This window comes from Bubalus kerabau, chromosome 19 (genome assembly GCF_029407905.1).
Source record: "Bubalus kerabau isolate K-KA32 ecotype Philippines breed swamp buffalo chromosome 19, PCC_UOA_SB_1v2, whole genome shotgun sequence".
Taxonomy (NCBI): domain Eukaryota; kingdom Metazoa; phylum Chordata; class Mammalia; order Artiodactyla; family Bovidae; genus Bubalus; species Bubalus kerabau.
In genome coordinates, this window is record NC_073642.1 from 65,067,055 (window position 1) to 65,087,435 (window position 20,381).

The 20,381-nt window shown below is 62.2% G+C and overlaps 1 protein-coding gene across 1 annotated transcript in view; it reads right to left on the reverse strand.

The window, feature by feature from the left end:
- Positions 1–24: 24 nt before the first annotated feature.
- Positions 25–20,381, reverse strand: part of CCDC85C (coiled-coil domain containing 85C) — a 78,186-nt gene continuing 57,829 nt past the window's right edge. Inside the window, exons 2-6 of the mRNA XM_055555498.1 lie at positions 19,059–19,132; positions 8,921–9,028; positions 4,081–4,176; positions 3,693–3,791; positions 25–2,893 (exon numbers count right to left, since the gene is read on the reverse strand). Coding sequence (XP_055411473.1) covers positions 2,804–2,893; positions 3,693–3,791; positions 4,081–4,176; positions 8,921–9,028; positions 19,059–19,132 — 467 coding nt within the window. The 3' untranslated portion in view covers positions 25–2,803. The remainder of the gene's footprint in view (positions 2,894–3,692; positions 3,792–4,080; positions 4,177–8,920; positions 9,029–19,058; positions 19,133–20,381) is intronic.

Below are 20,381 nucleotides of genomic sequence, written 5' to 3' on the forward strand. Positions count from 1 at the left end.
AGACAAATGAGCACTGCGCACGGAGGCTTGCAAGGAGCCTTTATTTATCTAGCGCAAAGTATACACTATCACAATCTTCTCTGTTAACTCCTTTTACTAAAATAGTTCAAATCAATGTTTTTACCACACTATCAAAAAGTTCTATTTCTTTTTCTCTCCCCAAATCAAAGTGGTTCAATAGAAGGTAGAAACGGGCACAGGAGTCCAGGGCTACCGGCGCTGCCCGGAGCTGGGGTGGGGTCAGCCCGTGCTCCAGCCATCACGTCCCACGGAAGACAGAGTGTGGCTGCCGGCCCGGGGACGGGAGCCAGGCACGCGCCTGTTCCCAGAGAGCAGCACAAATACTTCCCCCACGTTATGAAAAATATACACCTCTACCGCTCTGCAGTCATGCATTTCCTTTGTTTCTTTAAAAAAAAAAAAAAAGGTCAGTAGTATGCATGGTTTCCTCTCAAGTTTTCAAGGAAAAAAAAAAAAAATGAAAGGTCACTTTTCTCTTTCAAACACTGATGTGTGGCTAATAACTTTTGGATAAAAATGTGCTCAGTGGATTCCGATTCCAGGATGGGCCTGGCCACCAGGGATGAGGCTGGAAGGGTGACATCCAGCACAGTGGGGATGAAAGCCACAGCACAGGGGTCCCATGGGGCTCCGGCAGCAGAGTATCTGAAACAGGGACCTTCATGAAAGGACACCAGGTTCAGCGACACCCCCACCCTCGAGCTTCAGAGCTAAGGCTCTGGACGGGAGGAGGGGCGCCATGGTCGCCCTGCGCACACTCCCTGCTTAGTGGCAGAGCTGGGACTCCCCTGAGCTGGCCCCCGGGATCCTCCTCCAGCCGTGGGTTCCTGCTGCAGCCACGGCCCCGGGCCTGGCGCAGACCGGGCAGAGGCGCTGCAGGCTTTCCAACAACTTATGTGAATGTGATGGTATCCCAGGTACTGTGTCCTGGAAAGCCGTTCCCAGGCAGCGCTGGCTCTGGACACAGGGCAGGAGGGAGACCTCGGCACCGGACGCCACCGCAGCATTAGGGGCAGGGTCACCTCCCTCCACCGGGGAAAGGTCCCTTCGAGGCCCGTTCCCCAGGTCAGTTTGCAGGAGACCCGCAGGTACCAGGACACCTGACTTATTGCTTATTTTCATTGGTGGCCAAGCCAGCCTGACCCAAACGTAACACACGGGGTTCTCGGATATGGCTCCCACCCAGGAGACCCAGGACCCGGGTGTGGGGGGGAGCCTCTGCCCTCCAGCTTGCTGCCCACCTGGGTAGGAATCACCCGGCTCCAAGTGCACACCCCTAGAGACGGGGTGCTCCCCACCTGGCCTAAGAACCAGCTCCTCCCAGGGCACCCACAGCTTTCTGTAACGCCCGGGGCATCAGGACCATGCCTGACGCCAGCAGCAGCACCCACTCAGCACTCCCCGGGCGCGGGCCTCGCCCCGGGGACTGTTCACCCAAGGGTGCCGACGGCAGACAGGCAGTGGGGCTGGCTCCAAGTCCCCGCCAGGGGGAGACCCCGGGCAGCCTCACCCGTCCCTTCACCTGGTCCCCGCCCCTCACGTGAGCCTGGACGCGGCCAAGACAGCCTCCCAGACCGCCAAGCTCTCGGTACCGAGACGCAGGGCTCAGCAGTGCTGGAGGAACTGGAAACAAAGGCCTCTAGCCTCTAGGCCTCACTTCCCTCCCACATACATCTTAACATTTACATGTTTCGCTTTACAGTTTTATACATGGTCATTTTACACCAAAGGTCTTATTTGATCCTCAGAGCCCTGCAAGGAGGGCCTTAGGCTGCGCCCTTGACAGGAGAGGACACTGAAGCTCAGAAAGGAAGGTGGCCACCCACTGAGGGGGGGCAAGGCAGCGGGACTCCTCCGCAACCCACCCCCCACCAGCCGCCCCTCCAGCAGGAGGGTCCCCACTGGCCCCCGCGCTGTGCCTGAGCTGCTGGCCCTGATCCTCTGAGTCCTCCTTTTTTCCCCACCAGGGGCCCAGAGATGCTGAGTGACTTGCTGAAGGTCACACAGGAAAATGAAAGCCAGAGCCCAGGGGGGCCCCTCACAAGGAGGGCAGAACCCCTTCACCTGCAGCCACGCAGCTCCGCACACAGTCACCCAGGAGGGGGCCAGGCGTGGGGGCACCATTCCTGAGCAGGGGCCCGGCCGCGGCCTGGTGCCATCTGCACAGAGACAGACCCGGCCCATCATGTGGAGCACAGACCCGGAAGTGCCTCAGGCCCCTGGGCATGAGGGACCCAGAAAGATGGGGCACCACCTGGCACAAGGCGAGGGAACATGGCAGAGGGTGTGTGGCCAAGGGTGGGGGTGTGGAGTCTAAAAACAAGCAGTGGCTGGCATCAGGGAGGCGCCAGGCTTGGGGGCTAGAGGAGGGGCCGTGGCGGAGCCCCCCTCACCCGAGAGTCAGGGACTGTGCTCGGGGAGCCGGCATTCAGGCCCCGGCCGGCGGCTCAGAAGCGGAGCCCTGTGGGGGCAGTCTGGCAGCCGGCGGCTGCTGTCCCGGGCAGGCGGCAGCCAGGGGTGCCCCTCTGCCGGGGCTGGGCGTCTCCGAGCACTCCTCATCCTCTCGCCAGTGGAGCCCACCGCCGGGCCCCGGAGCAGGAAGGAAGCCGTCCAGGCCGCTCTGCTGGGGAGCCGTCTCCCCGCTGTGCTGGTGTCTGAGAGGCGGGAGGGGCTGCGCCCCGGCAGCCAGGCCGCGACAGGCAGCGTCTATGTACAGTGCACCACGGAGAAAGGAGCCAGCGGCTCGGCACCAGGGCCAAGTCCACGTCCGCAGGGGAGCGGCCTACAAAGGCCCTTTGAACTGGTTCCCAGAGAGATGCTGCCGGATGGAGGGCTTGGAGCTGGCGGCATCTCCCAGTTTCCTCCAGACCACCTGTGGGGGGGAGGGGGCACTGTGAGGGGAAGGCCCGCCCCAAGACGCCCCGGGGGCCTGTGGGCACAGACTGCCCCGTTGCTCAAGATCGCCCACATCCCCTAGAGCCCTGGGGCCAGGGGGGTCACGGAGGAGACCCTCAGACCCAGTCTGTGCACGCCCACCCTCACCACCACTCCCCACCCCGGCGCACAGCACGTCTGGGTGCGGACCTGGCCTCATCATCGTCCAGTGGGGTCTACAGACCCGGGGCGGGGGTGGGGGTGGGGGCGCGGGCAGAGGAGAGGGACTCGGGACACACCACCCCAAGTGGGGCCTGGGTGCAGCCCCCGTGACCCCCCTTCCCTCCTGGCTCCCTCGAGGTCCCACAGGGACAGCACGCATCGACAAGGCAGACGGGAGGGGGATGCTCTGCCTCCCCGAAGCCCCAGAGGGGCCCAGCTTCCCAAAGCCAAGGCAGCCCCGGGCTGGGGGGCTCGCAGAGCAGAGAGGGTCCCACGGGCACCCACAGTCTGAGCACCACCTGTGCGCCGCCAGCAGCCAGAGCAACACTGGGAGACGGGTCAGGGGTCAAGGGTCAGGACGTGCGGGGCAAACCAGACCAGGATCAGGGACTCTGTTCTCAGGGAGGGGAAGCGGGGAAGAAGGAAGATGGGGCAGGGAAAGGGGGAGGGGAGGAGGAGGTGGAGGGGGCCAGGGAGAGGCCAGGGCTCCTGGAGCCCCAGAGCCTGCCCCCAGACCCCAGGCCCTCGCCCCTCCAGTGGGACCCAGCCAGCAGCCCCCTGCCCCGGGACCTCACGTTGCACATCTCGCGGACGATGGCCTTCTCCTTCTCACTGAGGTCCTCCTCACAGCTGTCCTGCAGCGGCCTGTCGAGGTTTTCATGCACCTCCAGGACCTGAAGGGGCGGTCCCCAGATCACCAGGCAGGCCCTGGGCATTGCCCACCGCCCCCACCTGACCTCCCCCAGGCCTCAGCACCCCCGGCTGCCACCCGGCACCCCCAAACCCCTCCCCCACAGTGTTCCAGGCAGCCAGGGCACCCCCTCGGCCTCCCTGCCCTGTTGCTCAGCAGCCCCGAGGCCCAGAAAGGGCAAATGTGGGGTCCAAGGTCGAATCCGGAAGAGCAGCAGGGACCAAGGTGGGGGCCCCCAGAGGGAGCGGGAGCTGTCAGGGCCGGGTCCTCACCTTCATCGCGTGCACCACAGCCTCGGGCTTCTGCCCCACGGAGCTGTAGCCACCGGAGGAGGGCGAGGGCAGTTCGGGAGCCGGGCAGGCTGGGCCCTGCGAGAATGGACTGTATCTGAGTTCAGAGCTCGCCCTGGCTGGCTCCCGGGGGCAGCCACAGGGCGACCAGCGGCTGGCAGAGGGCCTTGCGTCTGGGCCAGGGCCCGGGTGGGAGGAAACGGGGGCTGAGGTGATGGGGGGAGAGGAGGCTGGGAGGGAGGGCTGCGCCAGGGCAGAGGAGCAGCGAGAAACCTCCCCCCTTCCCAAGAAACCTCCCCACTTCCCAAATCCCATCAGTTTAGTCGCTCAGTCGTGTCTAACTCTTTGCGACCCTATGGACTGCAGCACACCAGGCCTCCGTGTCCATCACCAACTCCTAGAGTTTACTCAAACTCATGTCCATGGAGTTGGTGATGCCATCCAACCATCTCATCCTCTGCATCCCCTTCCCATAGGCCCCTGTAAACAGCCCACGGGGAAGGTCTACTGTTCTATTTGGCAGGTCACCTAGGAAGATGCGGAAGGGCTTGGGCTCTAACCCCACGCAGCCTGACTCCTAAGGCCCCTCTCCCGGCCCAGTTTCCATCCTCTAGGGCCATCGTGGGGCTTCCAAGCCCTGAGCCAGGCCTCCCAGTCCTGACCCTCCCAGCCCTGTCCGAGAATGGCCACCACATTCAGCAAACACTCTAACTGGCAACTAGGAGCCGGGCTCCCACAACAGCCTGGGAGGCCAGGAGATGAGGCCAGGAGAGGAAGGGATCCAGCCTCCGGTTCCCTGCCTGCCCTGCCTGCCAGTGTTGGAGGTCGAGCATCTGCCCAGCTTCTCCTGGGCAAGGGGCGCTGGCCAGGCAGCCGTGGGGCAGGAGGCAGGCCTTCGGGCTGCAGTGGGGACACCCCAGGCCCCAGAGCAAGGTCAGGAAGGACTCAAGGCCGCATGGAAGGAGCTCACACTCAGAGACAGCTGGAGCCCTGGGGCCAGCAGGAGCCAGAAGGTCAGGAGACGCTGGGCCAGGGCCTGAGATAAAGCAGCAGGTGCTGGAAGCCAGAGAGAAAACACCGAGAAGTCCCCAGGGAGTGCATGAGGGAGAGAAGACCCTGGGGTCTTGGGCGTCCCTCCCATCTCTGACTCTTGGGTTTTCTTCTCCATCAACCGCCCGATGACCCCTCCAGAAACCAGGCCGACTCAGTGAGCTCAGAAGATGAGGCCATGGCCCCAGGATCCTGCCCACCCAGGCCATGCTGTGCAGGGACCCTCGGGGTCTGGAACATTCCACCACCAGCAGCCAACCTCTGCAGTCACCCCACCTGCCAGCATGGCCTGGACCTGCTCCCAGGGAAGCCTGGCAGGCTCGTCCTGCTCCCGGTTCCACACAGAGGCCAAGACCCCCCAGCCCTGGGGTCTGGGAAAGCTGGGCGTGGGCATGGTTCTCCAGGGAGGCCCAACCCACTCTGTATCTCCGTCTCTGTCTCTCAGCCAGGGTCTCCGTGTGTTGCAAGGCATGTGCAGAGCCCTGGGATGCTGTTCCCTAACTCTGGCCCAGGCTGCCTGGTCTCTGGTGTCATGTGGGCGAACCAAACACGGTCCTGGGGGGCAGGGGGCTGGAGAGGGTGTGGGCCACAGCCAAGTCTGCACCTGGGACAGAAGGCGGCCCTCCCCGCACTGGCCAGCAGGGGGCGACAGTCTCTCACACACACACAGCCCCAGAAGGCGCCTGGCCCTTGGCAGCTCTGGGCCCAGGGACAGGTTCCTGAAACAAAAGCCAGGAGTGGCTGGGGGAAGCTGTGCAATCCAGCCCTTTCCTGGGCCTCCTCGCTGGGCCAATACCAGGTGCTAATGGGGCTTCCCTGGTGGCTCAGATGGTAAAACATCTGCCTGCAATGTGCGAGACCCAGGTTCGATCCCTGGGTCAGGAAGATCCCCTGGAGAAGGAAATGGCAACCCACTCCAGTATTCTTGCCTGGAAAATTCCATGGATAGAGGAGCCTGGTGGGCTACAGTCCATGGGGTTGTAAAGAGTGGGGCACAACGGAGCAACTTCACTCAATGAGTATGCGGAGGAGTGAACTTGAGAGCATTTCCCAAACTAGCTCACCCTGGAAGACCGACCCCCCCTGACCCTGATCACAGCCTGGAAGGCCCAAGGATGCCTCCCCAGCTCCCTAAGTGCCCACTCGGAGCAGGGCAGCCCACCGAGGGCTGACTGCAACCCTCTGTGCTGAAGCCATCTTTTCTATGCACCCATTTTACAGATGAGGAAGGGAAGGCTGCAAGACTTGCCTGAGGCCAAATAGCTAGTAAACCAGGGGGCCCAAGCCTCCAGCCCGGGGCTGTGGGACGCAAGGACCAGTGCCCAAAGTGGGGAGACGAGTGTGCACCCCAGAGAACTGAACACAGATGTCTACACAAATGCCCCGTCCGCAGGTGTTCAGAGAAGCACAATCACAGGAGGCAAAAATGGAAACAGAGCCATGCACAGCACCTGACAAACGGCTGAACAAAACATGGGTACCCACACGGTGGGGGGCTGCTTAATAAGAAAAAGGCACGAAGCTCTGACACCTGCTACAGTGTGGATTCACCCGAGAAACCCAGTGCTCAGAAGCCAGGGACCAAGACTGACACGTGTTATGCTTCCATTTATAAGAAATATCCAGAAAAGGCAAACGCAGAGGCAGAAAGCAGATTAGTGATTGTCAGGGGCTGGCAGGAGGGGGTGGGGAGGGATTGCTAATGAGCACAGGCTTGCTTTCTGGGGTGAGGGAGACATTTTGCTGCGAGGATTGCACAGATCTGTGAAGATACTAAAATCCACTGAAATGGACACTTAAAATAGCCTCACAGAAGGAGTGTCCACACCCAGGTACAGAAGAGACAGCACCCCTGGCAGCGTCAGAGGGTCCTCCCCACACAAGCCTCCTCTCCTGGTGCATCCGTACGCAGGACATGGGGCTCAGCGCTCAGCCGCTCCAGAGAGGCTCCGTGCCCCATAAACAGCCCGAGAGGCCTGGACCGCGAGCCTCCACCTGAGCTCGGGCCCCTCTGTGGCGTCCTCCCACAAGACAGCCCAACCCTCCCCCTCCACCCCAGGAACCTGCCCCCCAGCCTCAGTGGAGCTGTGGGCTGGTCCCCAGCCCCCAGGCCCAGCTTGGCCTGGGTTCTGGCATGGACTAGCCATGTGACCCTGGCAATCCACCCTACCTCTCCTCGGTGGGCCTCAGCTGCCTTCCCTCTGAAGTAGGGTGACAACCCCTGGCCACGCAGGGCAGCCTAAGGGAGGCCCATGGGGCCCCTCTTAAAGCCTCCTCCAGGAAGCCTTCCAGAAGCCTCCGTCCCTCCGACAGCCCAAGCAGCACTGTCAAGGCTTCAGGGGCTCAGCCTGGAGGAGCGAGCTTCCTCTGCTTACATCCCACAGGCCTGGCTCCTGGCACCACCGGAGCCAGCTGGGCCTGCAAAGCACTTTACAGGTTACACAGCACTTCACAGTCTGCAGCCTGCCGAGGCTTCAGCGCACAGTACTATCAGTGGTGAGGATTCCCACAGCCCAGGGAGAGGGTACGAAGGGCTGGAGAGCCGCCCCCCGTGGGGGCGATGCTGGGCTTTTCAGAGCCCTTCATCAGGAAGCAATTGGAGCCTCACTGAGCCATGGGGCTCCTGGGTAAATATTTGGATTATCTGTCGTCAGCGGGCTTTGCCGCCTCTGCAGCGTCAGCAGCTACATTCCTGGAGAAGGTGCGAGGCCTCGGAGAGAAACTGCAGAGGGTTCCGCCGGCAGCCAGCAGCGGCGCCAGCCCTCTCGCGCCAGCTTGGAGTCCCAGGAGGCATCCCAGGCTCACCCTCACTGGCCGGGATGGAGGTGGGCAGCAAGGCCGGGACCCTGGGGGAGAGTCGGGCCCACCGTGACCTCAGGCCGGCTTGGTTTCCTATCTGTTCTGCGGGGACGGTGAGGTCCCCGCCCTGTGACAAGGCTTCTGGGCGTGGGGAGAGCCCGGCACAGCCTTCCACGTAACAGATGCTCAGTAAGCATCACACGGCTCACCCGAACGCGTGCTTCTGGGGGAGGTGGTTTTGCACATTTACTGATTTGTGCAGTCACCCAACAGAACACTTTCATCACCTCCTCCCCGTTCCCCCGAGCCCCTGGCAACCACTCCCGCACTCTCTGCCTCTATAGATCCCTGCCTTCTGCACACACAGAGTCACCAGGGATGACGCGCATTCACCCACAAGGAGCGGTCCTGAGCTGACCATGCACATCCTGGGGAGTGAGCCCCCTGCTGCCCTCCCAGGGCAGGTCAGGGCCCAGGCGAGAACCCAGGACAACTGTGGGGGCCCTGGCAAGAACTGAAGCATGCAAGCATACACCTGAGCTCAAGCCTGGGGTAGCAACCCCCGCACAGACTCAGGCCAGCCACACCCCAGCTGGGCAGCATCTCCCTGCTGCATCCACAGAGGGACACATGCCCACAGAGACAGAGAGACAGTGGCTGGGCCTCATGGCCACTACACCAGCCTGCGATGCCAGGGATGGCATCTCAAGCTGGGCCTCCACCTCCCACCAACACACTGGGAGCCTTACAAGGTTCCAAGGGTCGAGGGCAGAGGTCAAGGGTCAGGGGCCCAAGCGCTGCCCCGGAAGACCTTGGGCAGAAGCCAAGGGTCCCCAGTCTAGCTCAGCTGTGACCGCCCACGTGGCCCTGGGCAGGTTACAAGCAAGCGCGGTCTGAGCCACACCCCTCCAACTCCCCGGGGGGGTTCAGGGTCCTCCTGGGCATGGTGGGGCCTTGGGGGAGGGGCACTTACGTTCTGCAGGGAGTCCTGGTAGGAGGGCGGCAGGCTGGAGAGCTGGGACTCCGAGTGGTACGGGGAGAAGCCTTTCCGCAGCGTCCTGAACTCCCCGGGGCCTGCCTGCTGCAAGAGAGAGAGAGAGAGAGAAGGGGGCGGGGTTGGATGTGGGGTGGGGGGCTGCGCCGGGAGGGCTGAGGACTGCTGGCCTCTCTGCTGCATGAGACGCCCCAGCCTGGTCCTCAGGGCACCTGCCAGGGGGCCCTGCCTGTGCCTTCTCACTTCCTCGCCCCCTCTATCCATCCTCACTGCCATGGCCATCAGAAGCCCTTGACATGCCTCTCCCCACTCAAGCGTCAGAGCCACGAGGCCAGGGGCTTTGATTCGCTCCCTGCTGCATGCTTTATAAACATCTGCTGAGTGGCCAAATAAACAGGTGAGTGAGTCGGTGGCTCTCCCCACCCCTCTCCACCCTCGCCCCTCTGCGCCAGCATCCTGCCCCTGGGGTCCCCCGCAAGGCCTGGGGAACAGCCTCTCCAGCCCTGGGGCTCACATCCTGGGTAGGGGGAAGCCCGCCCACCACCATGAGGCTGGGGGCTGCCTACGGGGTGAGCCTGCACAGCTCTCTGACACTTGCCCACGAGCCTCTGCCATCGGACAGGGAGCTCCCAAATGTGAGCCCCGGACCTCGCCCTCTGTGTCCACAGGGACCAGTGCCGCTGCGCTTGTGACTAAAGCCCAAGGCGTGCTTAGAAGGAGTGGACAAGGGAAGAGAGAGTGAATGAATGAATGAATGAACAAGTATAGATTGCTCATTCTTGTTCATATAGAATGAACAAGATGAACAACCCTTAAGTGGTTCGCTTGGGCAAAGCAACACACAGTCCCCGTACAGAAGCTGGGGCTGGACCCAGACAGGGGGAGGACCCAGGGGCCACACTCAAACCAGCACAGCCCCCAGTCCAGCCGAGCAGAAGCCTTGGTCTGAGGGCCCTCTAAGTCCCTTCGACCCTGGGATGGCGTTTCTGATCCCAACACCCTCTTCTACTTCAAAGGAACTTCGGGAACACTGCTGGGCAGATAAAATTCAGTGGAATGTCCTATAAATCAGCAGGCTGTTGAGTTGCCCAAACAAACCCTTCGAGGGGAGGAGGGCAGGGGTGAGAAATACGGGCAGCAGCCTCGCTGGGGCAGGCGGGGGGCTGGGGTTGGGGGACCTCCTCCTTCTCATCAGCACCCCCGCCCCCCACCTCACCCAGAGGCATCTGCACACACCCTGCCGCCCTCTCACCAGCCACTGGATCCAGCTCCCCGTTTCCCATGGGACCTTCACCCTCATCGAGTCCCTGGGCTCTGCTCTCCTGCCCCCCCATCATGCCCAGGGCTGACCCCCTCAAGCCTCACAGTCTCTAGCGCCCTGTGTCTGCAGGCCAAGAGTGGAGGCGACCAGAACAGGGGACAGGCGGCCACTCCCTGATTAACCCCCCCAACCCCCACCCCCACCCTCAGCGGTCAGACAGACACCAGCCACCCAGCTAAGCATGGTTCCCATGGCCTGGGGGAACCCAGAGTAGGGAGAAGCGGGCAGGATCTCACTCGGGGACCTCAGGCACAGCCCTCTGTCTGAAACTGGGACAGTCACACCCTATCACAGCCTGTCTAGGTCAACCTGCAGCATCAGCGTCCCAGGCACAGTGACCCTCCCTGGCCCGGCCAGGGGTCTGAGTGGAGGAGCCTCTACCAACAGCCCGCAAAAAAAAGAGGCCCCGCGCCTGCCCCCAGCATTGGGATTTCTCTCCCCCAGGGCGCCCCTGCCTACCTCAGCAGGGTGGGAGGAAGGTCTCACCCCAGCTCTACTTAAAAGCAAAACTCCCAAACCAAATTATTTTCTTGGGTAGATCTCCGTTAACAGCTGCAAAATCTCCTCTGAGAATGTGTTCTAAACCCAACACATGGACTGTCCACGCCTGGGGCCACAGGCATCTCCCCCGGGCCCTGGAGCCTTTCTCCACCAGCCCCCCCCCCCCACCCCCGCCTGCCTGGCAAGAGAAAGTCAAAGAACCAGGCATAAGGCCCAGCTGGCCCAACACACACACGTGTGGATGTGGATGTGGCCACAGGGCCGGGCACTGGAACTCCGGCGCTCCCGTGGGCCCCAGGGACCAGGAGGCAGATGCCTCCCTGTCCCCGCCCACATGCAGTCCAGATACTGCCCTGGGCTGCAGCTCCCCTCGTCCACAGGGTCTCTGATCCAGGAACAAATGGGATCACAAGCAGCCCACGTGCTGCTTCTGAAAACACTGGTTTGTACGTCTCCTCCCTCCCCCGGACGATTCCCTGGGGAGGAGGTGTATATGTGTGTGCAAGGGGGCGGGGAGATTTTAATTAGCAGCATGCAATTCCCACCCCTGCCTTCGGTGATGGGTGTTGTGCATCAATATTTGCGAGCCCACAGCGCTTGAGGAGCAAGCTACAAAGCTGGCGGGGAGAACGCACCAGCTTTCATGAGGGGCAATGCGCCTAATGACGCATCAAAATGAAGAAATGTAATTGCACTTAAATCCAAATTAAAAATCCTGCTATTTGCCCGCCAGTGCCCTGGAAGATGAAATCCCCGAGGGTTTCACTGCTGAGGGGGAGCGGTCTTCTAGGGTGACTGGGCGGGCAAGGGATGAGGCTCATTGCCGCTCCCCAGGAGAGGACCGCCCTGCCCACGCCAGGCTCCCAAATGGGGTCCCTCAGGACATGGAGGGGTGGATCGGACACAGAGCAGGAGCTGGAACCGGGTTGCCCGAATCCTTAAAAGAGAAGGTAACGATCCCAGCGCTGAAATCCCCTTCTACCCGGTCCCGCCCACGCCAAGGGCAGCGTAATGGTTCTGGATAGGGTTTGGGGGGCCAGGCTGGGTTAGTGGGGGCACCCAGGAGGCTGCAGAGGCTTCCATCCGGGGCCCTCAGCTCAGAGCCGGCCGCAGTGGGCAGCATGAACTCAGGCCACCCAGCTTCTCCGGGCCTCTGCGGAGCTGCAAGGAGGTTCCAGCAGCAGGAACGGTGGTCATCAGCTTCCCAGGGAATCCTGCTTGCAAAGCTGGTGGGGGCGGGGGGGGCGGCACCCCCAGATCCTCCTGGGGAGGACCATCAGGGGAGATGCTGAAGATAAATGGAACTCAGAGAAAAGGGGGCCACGTGCCCACCCCCGCCCCTCCACTGGGGCTCCTTTCTGGGCTCAAAGGCAGCTGCTCACCCCGCCCTCCTGCTCCCAAAGTGCTGGAGGCCCCTCGGGTGGGCCTCACGCTACCCCCAGATCTGGTCGCTAAGCACTGACTGTGTACACACCTGAGCAAGGGGGGCACCCGACAGGTGAGGCGAGGCCTGCGGCTCTGGGGATGGGAGGCGAGAACTGACACGGGGGTGCCCGGGGTCCCCACCAGGCAGCCTGCCCGCAGGTGACCACTCAGATTCAGGGCCCCCGGGGCCGATCTGCACGCAGCGACCAGGGGCAGGGCCCCTCAGAGGGAACCATCCCTCGGGCTGCCGGCCCTCACGGGGCAGGGCGGTGTCAGCGTCTCGTGACAGGAACAAGGCTCTGATCCCAGGTGACAACAGCCCTGCTTTCCAGAATGGTAACCGAGGGCGGTAATGCCTGCCTCCCAGGGGTGCTGGGGCTGGGAGCCTATCGCTGGGCGCCGGTGGGCTCTTCTGACCACCAGGCACCCCTGGAGACCTCGCCCGAGGACCCCGGCCAGCCAGGAGCCAGCACTAACCCCTGGGGCCTTGGCCAGCCAGCCCCTCGCCCCACCAGGCACTGCGGGTTCTCCTGCAAAGTGTGGATCACGACCTGTCCTCCTGCAGCGCCGCCCCTCCCGCCCCCGCCACGACCCCGCAGCCTGGGCAGATCGGATGAGAGGTGGTGAGGGGGGCCTGGGCAGAGCGTCACAGCAGGCCCTGCCTGGAAACTCTTGGGTGTTGTTTTGTAAAGCTGGGAATTAACACCAGCTCAGAGAGGAGGCAAAGCCTAAGATGAATCTAAATGCCGGACCCTGGGTGGTGGTCAGCTCCCCGGGGAAGGGACAGGAAGGCCATCACACAGCACTGCAAGCCGCCCCCACCCCACACGCCACTGCACACCAGCCCTCCCCCAACCCCGGGCAGGGCTACCTGAAGCCAGCGACGGGGGCGGCCGTAGGGGCGGGGCAGCTGGAAGGGAAGAGAGCACGTGTCACCCCACAAACGCCTCCCACCACCCTCAGCTCTGCCCTTCCCCCGCCCCGGAGACTCCCACTGCCCCAAAGCCACCAGGAGCTCGGCTGGGCTGGAGTGGGAGGCGGTCCCAGGGCCCAGGTGGGGTCCCCAAGGTGCCTCATCAGAGTCCCACGTTTTCAGAAACTCCGGATTCCACAAGAATGTGACCCAGCACATGGCCAGCCCCGGACTCCACGAGGCTGACACCAGAACCCAGGACACAGCTACCCTCCTGGGAGGCACCCCAAGACCCCAGCCAGCCCCGGGCAGGCCAGGGATCTGCCTCTGCTGTGTCCCCAGGGCGAAGGTCCCTCACGGGAACCCACAGGTCCTGCCGGCCAGATTTCCTTCCTTTTTCCCCCTTTTATTTTATAAGAACTCATCTGCAGGCCATTGAACCAAGGGCTGCAGGGTGACCCGGGCCCAGAGGGTTTCTCCGATCGGAGCTCAGATGAGGCACGTGGCATCCAGGTGTGGTTAATGAATGGCTGGTATTTCTCAACCACAGCTGGCACTGCCGTACTCCCCACGCAGCGTCGGCTCTCAACCTGGGATGTGAGCATGGCCCAGGACCGTGGGGCCTGTGACCAACAGGTACCACAAGACCAGGTCTCAGCCACAATGACCACTGTCTGCTCCTGTGTCCCCTGGCACAGTAAGGTGACTGGGGGGCAGGCCATGTGACCTCCACAGGGGGAAGACGGGGGCTTTGGAGGGCACGTGCTCAGCCGCATCTGACTCTTGGCAACCCTGTGGACTGTAGCCCTCCAGGCTCCTCTGTCCACGGGATTCTCCAGGCAAGAATACTGGAGTGGGTTGCCATTTTCTCCTCCAGGGGATCTTCTCCACCTAGGGATTGAACCTGCAACTCCTGTGTCTCCTGCATTGCAGATAGATTCTTTACCACTGAGCCCCCTGCGAAGCCACTGGAGGGCACTGCTGCTGCTGCTGCTAAGTCGCTTCAGTCGTGTCCGACTCTGTGCGACCCCATAGACGGCCTCCCACCAGGCTCCCCCGTCCCTGGGACTCTCCAGGCAAGAACACTGGAGTGGGTTGCCGTTTCCTTCCCCAATGCATGAAAGTGAAAAGTGAAAGTGAAGTCGCTCACAGACATTGCTAAATCCAAATCCCATCACAGGTGACAGATCCGAGCAGCTCCCCTGCCTCCTGGTCTCTTGCATGTCAAATGGGGTCCACAAGACACTCAGCTGCTGAGTGACCCCCAGGCGAGGTCACAGTCGCTGACCCGCGACCCTTACCACCAGCCAGGCCTGGCCCTCACTGCCTTCCGTGATTTGCCTTTTAGTCCTGGGCACACCGTTAGTGTCCTCATTTTATATTTGGGAAAATGGAAGCACAGAGAGGTTAAGCCACTGGCCCAGTGCCACCCACCCACCTTGAGGGATTTGAACCAGGCCCTCTGGCTCTAAAGTCCTGGGGTTACCCTCTAGCCAGGCTGAGGGCTATTGTCCACTGTCTCACAATGGACACAGGTTGAGCCTCAGGTACAGAGGTGAATTCCTAGTCTCTCCTCCTGCCCACGTCGCTAGACGGACCATCCATCGGATAATGGAAAGAGGGGGTGATCTCCCTGGCTGAGAAAGAGGCTGGACTGGGTCTAAGGTTCTGCTAAGGAACCAGTTTAAGCCCTCCGGAGACCATGTCACCCATGACAGAGGGGACAGGGAAGTGATGACCCACCGCAGACATCAAACAAGGGGAGAGGGGGTGGTCCAGAGCCTGGCAGCAGAGCGGCACGTCACGGAGGATGCTGAGGAGCAGACCCACTGTGAGCCCCGCACCTCCGGAGGGCGTGGGCGAGGGAGCCACCAAACAGAACAAGCCCCGCCGCCAGGAAGGCAGGTAACAGGAAGGAGGCGTCAGCCACAGGCTCGGACAGCAGAGGCCCGTTTCTCAGTCCCAAGACCTGGATGCTTCAAAACTCAAAGTACAAAACAGAGCAAGCCGTTCATCAGGCATCAAGCCCAGCTGAATGGGTGCAGTCTGCCAGACCCTGAAAAATCCCAGGCTCCCAAGACCAGGAAAAGGAGGGAAGGGCAGACACTTGCCCAGGGCACCCCAGGTTCCGGCCAGCGCTGCAGTGGGCACCCCGCCATCCCTGGGTTACGGGAGGAGAAACCGAGGCCCCGGGACATAAGACACCCCGCTTAAAGCCACACACACAGAGGGTGAGAGCTGGAGCAGGCATCGTCTGAACCCAGACTCCTCCGGGGCCCAAACCCGCTTCTTCTCTTACCGTCAGGCCGACAGCCCCACGGCGGCAGGTTGAACTGTGTCTCAATGAGATTTATACATGGCCCTGCTGACCCCACGCCCCCCAGAATTATGAGACAATACATTCAATACATTTCAGTTGCATAAGCGACTTCTCCACCCTCCCACCCCCACCAAGTGTACGGCTCTTTTCTCGGGCAGCCCCAGCAAACCAAATCAATCACCCATTCCGGGAAATCCTCCTCCACACAGGCCTCAATTTCCCCATCCCGGCTCGGTGTAAATCCTGGGGTCGCTTCCAACGTGAGTGTTCAGCGACTCTGTGTGGCATGGCAGGACAGAACGAGCAGGCCCTGGGGCCAGGAGGCGCGGGCACCTGGAGCCTGTCCCAGCCCAGCTGCCAGCCTGGACCACTGCCTCTGCACCCCCAGAGGGCCACCCGCTCCTGCCCAACCAGCTTCTTGCTCTTTTGTGAAGCTGGCTTCTGGACGCACGTGGAGCCTTCGCTGCTGATCAGCCCTGCAGGGAAGTGAACGGAGGGAACCACAGAGTGGCGTCAATGACAGCCGCCCCCAGCCCAGCCCTGCCAGGCACGGAATCCACAGGGAGAATCATACCACGGACCCAGCTCCAGATGAATCATCGCAGGGGGAGCAGCTGCGCTGATGAAATTTTAAAGCTGACACGAGAAAGAAAATACGAACCGCAATACACTAATTTAGACTGTGGACACTCCAGTGCATTTTTAATTAAAGCTATTCTGCAGCTAAATATAGGCAGTGGGGGGAGGGGGAGGGGTGGGCAGTGGGAAAGGGAACCCGCGGAGGCCCTCTGCCCCTGCCCCCAAACCCCAAAGCCACATCATCTGAAGATGGTTAAAAGAATAATGTTGCTCTCTGCTGATTTTCACCAAAAGGCAGATTTTTCCGCTTTGCACAGGGCTGGAGGTTCCTATGCAAAGGGCTGGAGGTTCCTGTGCAATTTTTATTTCACTGACAAGACTTAGGTGCCAGAATCATAAAATCGCACAAGCCAGAGCCCACGAGGCTGTGGCCAGATTCCCACCCATGGCAGCAGTCTCCTTCCTAAACCTGGTCATCCATCCTCCCATACTCCCACCCATCCACCCTTGATTACCTCCAAAGATGATACACTCACTACCTTATGAAGCCGCTCTCCCTGGGTTAAGCAGATCTTCCTCACTCTGGGCAAGAACCAGTCTCCCCTCTGACCCAGAAGACTGGGTGGGATACAGCCAGGGCTCCCCAGATGCATCCACCAAGTCCAGCTGGGCACTGAGGATGTGACCACTGAGGTCCTGCAGCCTGGTCCGTGAGGAGCTGACACTCCAGCACAGGTGGGGCCCGAACTCCCCAAGGGAGGATCCCAAAACCCCTTCAGCAAGAGCAGCCCGCGGTGCAAAGAGAGCTCGGGGCAAGTGCTCACTGGCTAGTCTCTGAGTTCCCAGCACTTCTCCTGCACTAGCAAGAAGCTGAGCAAAAAGATGCTCTTATTCCCTAAAGCCCAATCTGATTGCCTGCAGCCAGCAAGCCTGGGCCCAGGTGGGAGGCCACTCCCCCACCTGAAGGATGGAAGTCTGTGTCCGGAGAGCCTGGCCTGAGCGTTGGCGCAAACGGGGACAGAACCCCACTGCTGCTGCCTCCAGGGCAAGGCCCCCAGGGAGCAGGTCAGAGCAGGCTTGGGGAGGGGAGGGTCCAGACAGAGACACCCCCTGCCCAGGTGGTGGCCATACCCCAATGCTCCAGACACAGGGCCCCTGTCAACCTCCACCTCTGCCCATGTGGCAGGGGGCAAGTAGACACAGCCATGGTGGGGTGTTCCTTGTGAGGAACACCCACAGCGGTGTTCCACAGGGAGGAGGTCTGAGCGTGTGTAGGTTTTGAACACATCCAAGTCCCCAGTGGCTCAGTGGTAAAGAATCTGCCTACAATGCAAGAGATGCGTGTTCGATCCCTGGGTCGGGAAGATCCCCTGGAGAAGGAAATGGCAACCCACTCCAGTATTCTTGCCCGGAGAATCTCATGGACAGAGGAGCCTGGCGGGCTGCAGTCCCTGGGGTCACAAAAGAGTCGGACACAACTGAGCGACTAAATGACAAGCAACAAGGCCAAGTCCACCACGTGCAAGTGGGTGCATGTTCTCGATGGGACAGCGCGGCCTAGGAGAGCAGGGGCCACGGGGACACGTCCACCCTGGTCCTTGGAAACAGGACCACAAGCCACAGCCAGGCTGGACCGTGGAACAACACTGCAAACAGCATCCGGAATTCGGGGTCCACGCTCTCAACCTGCTTCTCCCCAGAAACAGTGCCATTCTCCCCTACTTGCTGGACAGGAACCAGCTCCAGAGCCAAGGCCCCGAAGTCCTGATGCTGCGCACCCCCCGGTCACCTCTGCCTACAGTTCCCGCAACCCCCCACCACACACCCTCCTTCACAACCAGGACCAGCCCCCGGGGAGTGTTTGGGTGTAGGGAGCCCCAGCTCACAGCCAGGCGAGCCCCCAATCTCCCTGCCCTCACCAGGCCCGAAGAGCCTGCACACGTGGGGCTAAGCAGCCGACACCCGACACCCGACATCTGAAAACGGGCCTTGCAATCCGATGCCTGGCTGCACACCTGACACGGCGGCCATGGAGGAGCGAGGCCAGGGTGCGTGGACCACGTACTCCCCAGAGTCCTGTGGACCTAAGGGAACCTTCCAGCCGCCCATGCGAGGGCGAGAGGTGGGACGGCATCCGTGGGGCTGCCCTCGGGGCTGTGGGCATCCCAGCAGCCACCCGGTGGGCAGTGGCACTGGTCGCCTAGCAACGGGGCACAGCCGCTGAGCCCTCCCTGAGGTCGGTTCCCAGAAACGCGCTCTGGGACCCAGGCTGGCCGCTTATGAGCCAGCAGGTGTGGCTGGGGAGAGGCGAGTGCTAAGATGGAGTCAGGGCTAAGGACAAGCAGGAGAGAGGCTGGAGGGTCCGCCCAGCCAGCTGCCCACCCCCACACCGGGCACCCCGATTGACCAAGCTGACCACAGGCTCCCAGCAGTGCCCCGCCCGCAGCGGGGAGGGCCCCTCATCCTCATCCGGGCAGTCAGGCCCCCTCCATGCTTCCAGCCGCCCGCAGCTGCCCTGCTCCGTCTCCTCCCTGCCCCAACCTCATCACCCATCTCCGACCCATTGTCCCCGTACTGGGGACAGCCGGGGTCAGGCCTGGCCTCAGCTCTCTGTGGCCCCAGGTCAGGCAGGAGGGCGGAGGGTGGACCCCAGCCCATAAAGAAATTGGCGCAGCAGGACCAGGGAAGTTTCCCTATGAGTCTGAGCGAGGGCGAGCCTGTCTGCCTCTCGGGCCTTGATGTACCCAGCAGAGGGGCAAAGCAGCCCACTTGTTCAGCAAGTGTGGGTTCCACAGCATCTCCAGGCCCCCGAGGAGCTCGCAGGACACTGAGGGGACAGACAGCGGACGGCCAAGATGGAGGGATGCCAGGAGGCTGTGGGTCCCTGAGCAGATGTCCCTGGAGGTGACTCTGGGTGGGAGTGGGGGGCAGGTGGGATGTTGGGGGCACGAAGTGGGAAGGGACCCGGAGGCCACCTGGGGCTGGTGGCGGGGGGTAGGCCCTGGAGCGGTGGGCGGTGGCAGGGCCCACCGCGGCCCTCGGGGTGCAGCCAACCTACCTGCGCCAGGAGCTTGTCACCCTCCAGCAGCTTCACCTTGGTCTCCAGCTGCCGCATGTAGGTGGACGAGGGATCTGAAAGACACAGGAGTCACGTCACCCGTCGGCAGACTGTCTCCAGCAGGAGGGCTCTCCCCTGCGTGCCCCCCGGGTGGGCCTTGGGGCCCGGTATCCCCTGTCCACCTGCAGAACAGGGGTGAGGGGTGCTCTCACCAGCTTGTCCTGGGCTGATGCCTTCAGCCTCCGCAGGGCTTCAGGTCCAAAAGGAGGTCCCTGATGGCCCCCTCACCCCGGGGCAGCCCCCCCAGGGCCCGCAGTGCAGGGAGGCCCTCCCCCACGCAGTGGGGGCAACTGGGCTTCCCCCGATCCGTCCCATCTGAACTTCTACAAACAACTGTAGGCGTAACCCAGCACCTTTCCTGAGGTCAGGGGCCGGGCCAGAGACACCCCCAACCACATGCCCACAGTTTCTAAACGCAGCAGGGGGGTAAAACCCACCCTCCCTTGACTCACTGAGTCTGCTGCTTCAGAAGCAGGAGAAAGTCTGCCACCCCAGCTCCCCACGGGGCTGGAAATGGGCTCAGAGGAGAAAAGTCCCTCCAGGCCAGGACAAGGGAGCTGGCAAGGAGAGGGGGCAGGCGGAAGGAGGCAGGACGCGGGGCAGGGGAGGTCACAGCAGGGGCAGAGGGAGGAGGCTGGGCCAATGCCTCGGTGACAGTGTGGCCACCTCCCCAGGTCTGCGGGCACCTGTGAGGGGCCTGCCACTTGCCTCTGAAGTCCCACGGGCGCCTGGCTCAGGAGCCAGCCAGGACCCTGCCCACCCCGGGCCAGCCTGCTGCTCCTGCCTTGCCCCCCCCACAGCCCATGACAGGACTCAGGGTCTTCCTACCTCACACTGTGAACCTTCATCTCAGAAGGCACCATTCCTTCGACGTAAGCCAGCTCCCTAACCCGCCCATAACACCGCCCCCCACAGGGCTTTCGATCTTCTCGGGCGGGGGGCAAAGGGGGCTTGGCTGCTGCCAGAGGACAAGCTGGGACCGTCATGCAACCAAGGCAGCAGAGTCAGCCATGACCCCAGAGGAGCCCCCAGCCCTGAGGGTCCCTGTGTGTGACATGGACATCACACCCCTTCCCCCCGGAGCCTGCGGGCCGATGAAGAGACCACTGGTGCCCTGTGAGGACCGGGCAGTGGGTGGCCCCCTCCCCAGGTGCCATGACCCCTCCCCTGCACTGGAGCTTGGCCCCGGCTCCACCAGCCTCTGCCCATCAGGAGCTCTGCCCTCTGAGATACCTGGGAGACACTTCCCCTGCAAGTGCCCGG